This window comes from Diaphorina citri, unplaced genomic scaffold, assembly GCF_000475195.1.
Source record: "Diaphorina citri unplaced genomic scaffold, Diaci psyllid genome assembly version 1.1 scaffold1, whole genome shotgun sequence".
Classification (NCBI taxonomy): domain Eukaryota; kingdom Metazoa; phylum Arthropoda; class Insecta; order Hemiptera; family Psyllidae; genus Diaphorina; species Diaphorina citri.
The window spans coordinates 976,102-983,072 of NW_007377440.1; the positions used below are offsets into that span (position 1 = coordinate 976,102).

At 38.6% G+C, this 6,971-nt stretch overlaps 1 protein-coding gene across 1 annotated transcript; it reads left to right on the forward strand.

Moving 5' to 3' along the window:
* The first annotated feature begins 1,550 nt into the window (after positions 1–1,550).
* Positions 1,551–4,272, forward strand: LOC113472493 (protein bark beetle-like). Its single transcript, XM_026832403.1, has 2 exons — positions 1,551–1,608; positions 3,955–4,272. Exons 1-2 carry the CDS (start codon positions 1,573–1,575, stop codon positions 4,270–4,272), a joined length of 354 nt encoding a protein of 117 aa, XP_026688204.1. The 5' UTR covers positions 1,551–1,572.
* Positions 4,273–6,971: the final 2,699 nt, after the last annotated feature.

A 6,971-nucleotide genomic window follows, 5' to 3' on the forward strand; every position in this document is an offset into this window, starting at 1 on the left:
ATATTAAAGCCTTAATAATTACGGAAAACACTTTCTCTCCTTTGGCATCAGATTTTAGCTTATAGAGTTCCTTTATTATAAGCGAACATTAAACGTTTTGTATGTAAGTAGTTATCAGTAGGTAGGTAGGTACTTTATTATTCTAAGTTCTGTATTTACTCGTATTTTCCTTTCGCAATTTTCAACGGTGGAAAATAGGGAAATGGAACATTGCCTGGCATTGTACCATTGCCCTAATTCCCACCTTGTAACCCACCTGAAAATTGCGAAAGGCAGTCCCGTTTCCTAACGGCACGGCGCTCGAAATTTTTGTTGCTAATTTTTTCACAAATTCTGGAGCAGGAATTTAGGACGCTAGACAAAAGATCAACAGAAAGAATGAAACGAAGCCCAATCTGAGGCTTAGGTGCTGGTGTAGGCTTAGATAGTTGTTGCACATGTTAAGTACCTAGTAAAAGATAGTTTTGTACTGAGTAAAAACCCACATTTAATGCTTGTAGACAAAACAATTATATCGTAGTATCCATACCAGCAACGTTATGAGGGAAATTAGGGTTTTCCTTCTTGTATAGTTTTAGTTCCCACTCAGCACAAATTTTAAACTCCTGTGAAAGAAGAACAAGTTTGAATACCTATTTTTGTTAGGAGTAGAGTAATAGTTTTGTAACATAGTACTTGGCTACACAAAAAGCCCAATCTGAGGCTTAGGTGCTGGTGTAGGCTTAGATAGTTGTTGCACATGTTAAGTAGTTAAAGATAGTTTTGTACTGAGGAAAAACCCACATTTAATGCTTGTAGACAGAACAATTATATCGTAGTGTCCATACCAGCAACGTTATGAGGGAAATATAGGTTCCCTCTTGTATAGTTTTAGTTCCCACTCAGCACAAATTTTAAACTCCTGTGAAAGAAGAACAAGTTTGAATACCTATTTTTGTTAGGAGTACCTAAGTTTGAATCTAAATTGCAAAGGAGCCTTTATGTAAAGCACAGAGCTTAAGTTTTATTGACATCTAGCTAGGTAGATAGCTCTGCTGGTACGTGTCTAAATTGCAAAGGAGCCTTTATGTAAAGCACAGAGCTTGAGTTTTATTGACATCTAGCTAGGTAGATAGCTCTGCTGGTACGTGGGCAAATTTCGAAACGTCCCAAAAACCTACGCAAATGCCCATACACATCCTTAAGTCTTTATTGACAGGTTGTTTAAACCACTTGAGAGTACTTTATCTCTCCTTCTTCTCCTCTCTTTCTCTCCCTCCATAACTCCCTCTCCCTTTCTCTCTCTCTTTCTCTCTTTCTTTCTTTCTCTCCCTGTTTCTTTTTCCCGTTCGTCTTCTTTCTCTCTCCCTCCCCCCTTTTTCTCCATTTCATCCTTTTCCATCCCTTTTATATCAGCGCACACCTTTATCATACCCGTTTTATTTACCTGCCTGATTTATTATTCTATTATCTTGGTGATATATGTTTAAAATCTCTCCATGATATTTCACCCAAGTACATAGATAGGTAGTTACCTAACCTACCTAGTACCCACTACGTATCTTCTACACAACGTGTAAGGGCGCCTTCACAATGGACGTTCAGAATACACAGAATTTACATTTCAGGGTAAGTGGTTGTATACTGTCAACTTATCTAATTATACCCATGTACCCATTGTAAATCTCATAATCTCAATAAGTCACAAAGCCATACATTCAGCAATTTTCACTATCGCCTCCCTCACAGGAGAAGGCAGGGAAAGTTCAGAGAGTTCATTCACCCCTCTACATGACGTCCACATCCCCTATGGAGCTTTCGGTATGGTGGACATGTGTGATCCGACCAAGGAGTTGGTAGTCCAGGAGAGAATGGTGCTGTATTACAAGTATGACAATAACCCGAGCACCTGTGTTAAGATATTCCACAGCGCTAAAACCTACGCAAATGCCCATACACATCCTTAAGTCTTTATTGACAGGTTGTTTAAACCACTTGAGAGTACTTTATCTTTCCTTCTTCTCCTTTCTTTCTCTCCCTTCATAACTCCCTCTCCCTTTCTCTTTTTCTTTCTCTCCCTGTTTCTTTTTCCCGTTCGTCTTCTTTCTCTCTCCCTCCCCCCTTTTTCTCCATTTCATCCTTTTCCATTAGTTTTTTTTCTATACCTACATCAAATCCCCCTGAAAATTTAGGTCGAGCTACGGCCCTGCTATATATAGATACATAAGTAAGTGCTTAGTGCTTACCTATAGTAATGTAATAGTTCCTAGGTAGGTAGAAGATACGTAGTGGGTACTAGGTAGGTTAGGTAACTACCTATCTATGTACTTGGGTGAAATATCATGGAGAGATTTTAAACATATATCACCAAGATAATAGAATAATAAATCAGGCAGGTAAATAAAACGGGTATGATAAAGGTGAGCGCTGATATAAAAGGGATGGAAAAGGATGAAATGGAGAAAAAGGGGGGAGGGAGAGAGAAAGAAGACGAACGGGAAAAAGAAACAGGGAGAGAAAGAAAGAAAGAGAGAAAGAGAGAGAGAAAGGGAGAGGGAGTTATGGAGGGAGAGAAAGAGAGGAGAAGAAGGAGAGATAAAGTACTCTCAAGTGGTTTAAACAACCTGTCAATAAAGACATAAGGATGTGTATGGGCATTTGCGTAGGTTTTTAGGACGTTTCGAAATTTGCCCACGTACCAGCAGAGCTATCTACCTAGCTAGATGTCAATAAAACTTAAGCTCTGTGCTTTACATAAAGGAACAAAGATGTTCTGCATTCATAAACACTTTCGAGTTTCGAGCCTTCCATTGTACGTTTTATCCAAGCTCCATGTTAAAGAAAATATTGGATCATACATTTATGATCCCTTAAATGCTATTTTTTTCTTCAAGGAGTTTGGGACTGTGAAAACAAAGTGGAGGTATTATTACTAAAATAGAAGAGAGAAGGAGAAATAAAACTCATCCTGGGCGGAAAGCCAACCCGTGACCTAGCGCTTACATGGCAGGCGCGATACTTCCAAGCTATCTGAGCTTGCATGCCGATTTTTTTTACTTTCTTTACTTTCTATGTTTCACTATGAGTGAGTACCTACCTACCTATAGTGAAGCTATACAATGTAGGTAATGAGAAAGTATTGTAATCGGTCCAAACTTTCAAAATTGGGAAACTTTTTTTTTACTATCTCTCACTATGAGTGAGTACCTACTTACCTACCTATAGTGAAGCTATACACTGTAGGTAATGAGAAAGTATTGTAATCGGTCCAAACTTTCAAAATTGGGAAACTTGAGTTACATATGTCCTTTAATCCTTGGGAAACTCGAGTTACATATGTCCTTTAATCCCGAGGGGGACGTATTAGGGCCTCAATTGGGATGTGGGAAATGGGCGGAAATCCCCGTTTTTCTCTTACCTGGAAGAGTACTATGGTGTTCTTATAGGGTGATATATTCCTCGTGAAGTAATTCCTATAGATCGTGACCTCCTGGTAAGGACTACTCTGCCTCAGCAATTTTTTAGAAACTTTTCTTAGCAGGACACGGAAAGAAGTAACAAGTCTCTAATTCGATTTAGAACGACTTGACTGACATATTTTATTTCGACAAAAATAGTGATATCTCCCAAAACAACATTCATGTTGAAAATTGAACGCCAAGAAATTCGTCATTGTCATATTTTGTATCATTTCAGAATAATCTCGTCGAACGAAATCAGGGTGGTCTCAACATTCGGGCCGATTCCCGTGGCTCTGCCACCTCACTCAAAGGCTGGATCCATAACAATCTGTTCGTGCTGAACCAAAACAATCCCACCCTGTATGTGGAAGGCCGGCAGAGTAGCGATTTAGAACGACTTGACTGACATATTTTATTTCGACCAAAAATAGTGATATCTCCCAAAACAACATTCATGTTGAAAATTGAACGCCAAGAAATTCGTCATTGTTTGTCATATTTTGTATCATTTCAGAATAATCTGGTCGAACGAAATCAGGGTGGTCTCAACATTCGGGCCGACTCCCGTGGCTCCGCCACCTCACTCAAAGGCTGGATCCATAACAATCTGTTCGTGCTGAACCAGAACAATCCCACCCTGTATGTGGAAGGCCGGCAGAGTAGTCCTTACCAGGAGGTCACGATCTATAGGAATTACTTCACGAGGAATATATCACCCTATAAGAACACCATAGTACTCTTTCAGGTAAGAGAAAAACGGGGATTTCCGCCCATTTCCCACATCCCAATTGAGACCCTAATAGTCCCCCTCGGGATTAAAGGACATATGTAACTCAAGTTTCCCAATTTTGAAAGTTTGGACCGATTACAATACTTTCTCATGTCTTGAAAACGATTGATACAAGATGGGAAAACGGAGATGATACCTACCTACTTGTCTACTCGTAATGCTAAACAAACAAGGACAACCGAGCATTATTAAAATTGCTGAATCCACGTAATAAACCTTTCAGAACACTATCTTATCCGTAATTAATGACCTGTGAAACTCAAAAACCTCCTTTTCATTCATGGTTAACTTGGTTAATTCTTTCTTGGTAGATTAAAACCTTGGAGTGAACTTATGTATCTATATATAGCAGGGCCGTAGCTCGACCTAAATTTTCAGGGGGGTTTGATGTAGGTATAGAAAAAAAACTAATATTTTACAGGCTTAGTAAACAAACAACTGAACTAGGTGTTTTAGCAAAACGTGTCAAGATCAGACAGAAAGAACATTTCTTACAATATCAGCAATATGAAAAAAACTATTACAATATGTACATAACAGACAACTGTCAGCTCAGCAGCTAGCAGTTTTCTTGAAATAACTGTCAGTCACAGTTGTAATTGTATAGTATTCATAGGTAGTTAGTTATCTAGAAATTTAAATTCAGGCGGTACGAAATTATGTAAGTATGTAGTTATCAGTAGGTAGGTTGGTACTTTATTATTCTAAGTTCTGTATTTACTCGTATGTTCCTAACGAGTATTTTCCTCTCGCAATTTTCAATGGTGGAAAATATATACATTGCCTGGCATTGTACCATTTCCCACCAGTACCACCTGAGAATTGCGAAAGTCAGTCCCGTTTCCTGACGGCACGGCGCTCGAAATTTATTAATTAGGTTTGCCCGAAATTTTGTGAGCTTACTAACCTAAATCCGTCTTGAAAACGATTGATACAAGATGGGAAAACGAAGATGATACCTCCCTATTTGTTTACTCTTAATGCTAAACAAACAAGGACAACCGAGCATTATTAAAATTGCTGAATCCACGTAATAAACCTTTCAGAACACTATGTTATCCGTAATTATTAATGACCTGTGAAACTCAAAAACCTCCTTTTCATTCATGGTTAACTTGGTTAATTCTTTCTTGGTAGATTAAAACCTTGGAGTGACCCCAGAAAAATACTCCTAATTTATCTGATCAACTTTACTTCATTTAGGGACAAAACTATTTGAACTCTTTTCTTATATTCAGCCATTTTAGCCCCCCAAGATAAAAAAGGAAACTTTTTTACTAAAAAAAAAGATGTAGAGGTATTGAAACCCTGCCAAAATAGATTGTACTTTATCCCTTCCTGGTTTTCTAGTCTGGCAAAAAGATTTTTAATATTCAGAGTTCTTGCAATTTTCTTCTTTTTTTCATTATTGATGGTGGATGCACAATGCACATTTAATCCAATATGGGGTCACTCGTTTTGGCTTCGGGTTTTTGACCCCAATAAACTGAGGAAGGGATTATGTAGCACAATTCTATTACTTATAGTTATTCTCGGTTTGTTACTATTCAATTTATCAATAGTTCGATGTGTTCGTGATTTTGAAACTTTCTTACTCTCTTCTCCTCCCTCCATCCCTCCCTTCGTTTCTTTCTCTCTCTCTCTCTCTCTCTCTCTCTCTCTCTCTTTCTCTCTCTCTCTCTCTCTCTCTCTCTCTCTCTCTCTCTCTCTCTCTCTCTCTCTCTCTCTCTATCTCTTTCTTCATCTCTCTCCTTCCCTCCCTTCCTTTCTCTTTCTCCTTCTCTTCACCTTTCTTTCCTTATTAGGTATATCTCTTTCTCCTTCTCTTCACCTTTCTTTCCTTATTAGGTATATCTCTTTCTCCTTCTCTTCACCTTTCTTTCCTTATTAGGTATATCTCTTTCTCCTTCTCTTCACCTTTCTTTCCTTATTAGGTATATCTCTTTCTCCTTCTCTTCACCTTTCTTTCCTTATTAGGTATATCTCTTTCTCCTTTCTTCATCTCTCTCCTTCCCTCCCTTCCTTTCTCTTTCTCCTTCTCTTCACCTTTCTTTCCTTATTAGGTATATCTCTTTCTCCTTCTCTTCACCTTTCTTTCCTTATTATATCTCTTTCTCCTTCTCTTCGCCTTTCTTTCCTTATTATATCTCTTTCTCCTTCTCTTCGCCTTTCTTTCCTTATTCTATCTCTTTCTCCTTCTCTTCGCCTTTCTTTCCTTATTATATCTCTTTCTCTTCGTCTTTCTCCTTTTCCTCTCTTCCCTTCTTTTCCATATCCTTTTCCTTTCTTCTTCTCTTTCCTCTTTCTCCTACCCTTTCTTTCTTCTCCATATCGTTTTCCTTTCTTCTTCTTCTTCTTCTTTCTCCTCGCCTCTCTTGCCTTCTTTTCCATAGCTTTTTAAATTCCTTTACCTACCTCCTCTGCTTCGTCCTTCCCCTTTCTCTCCGTCTTTCTCCATTTCCTCTCTTCCCTTCTTTTCCATATCCTTTTCCTTTCTTCTGCTCTTTCCTCTCTCTCCTACCCTTTCTTTCTTCTCCATATCGTTTTCCTTTCTTCTTCTTCTTTCTCCTCGCCTCTCTTGCCTTCTTTTCCATAGCTTTTTAAATTCCTTTACCTACCTCCTCTGCTTCGTCCTTCCTTCCCTCCCTCCAAGCCTCTAGAACACTTTTCGTGTTATCATCTTTCACACATTCCCTCCTACCTCCTAGCTTCCTTCATTCTCCATCCTATGATGACTTTGC

Bases quoted from the DNA above. Each gene is read 5' to 3' on its own strand.
- LOC113472493 (XM_026832403.1), top strand. From the start codon at position 1,573: ATGGACGTTCAGAATACACAGAATTTACATTTCAGG. The intron at 1,609-3,954 runs GTAAGTGGTTGT...GTATCATTTCAG, and splicing joins CACAGAATTTACATTTCAGG to AATAATCTGGTCGAACGAAA.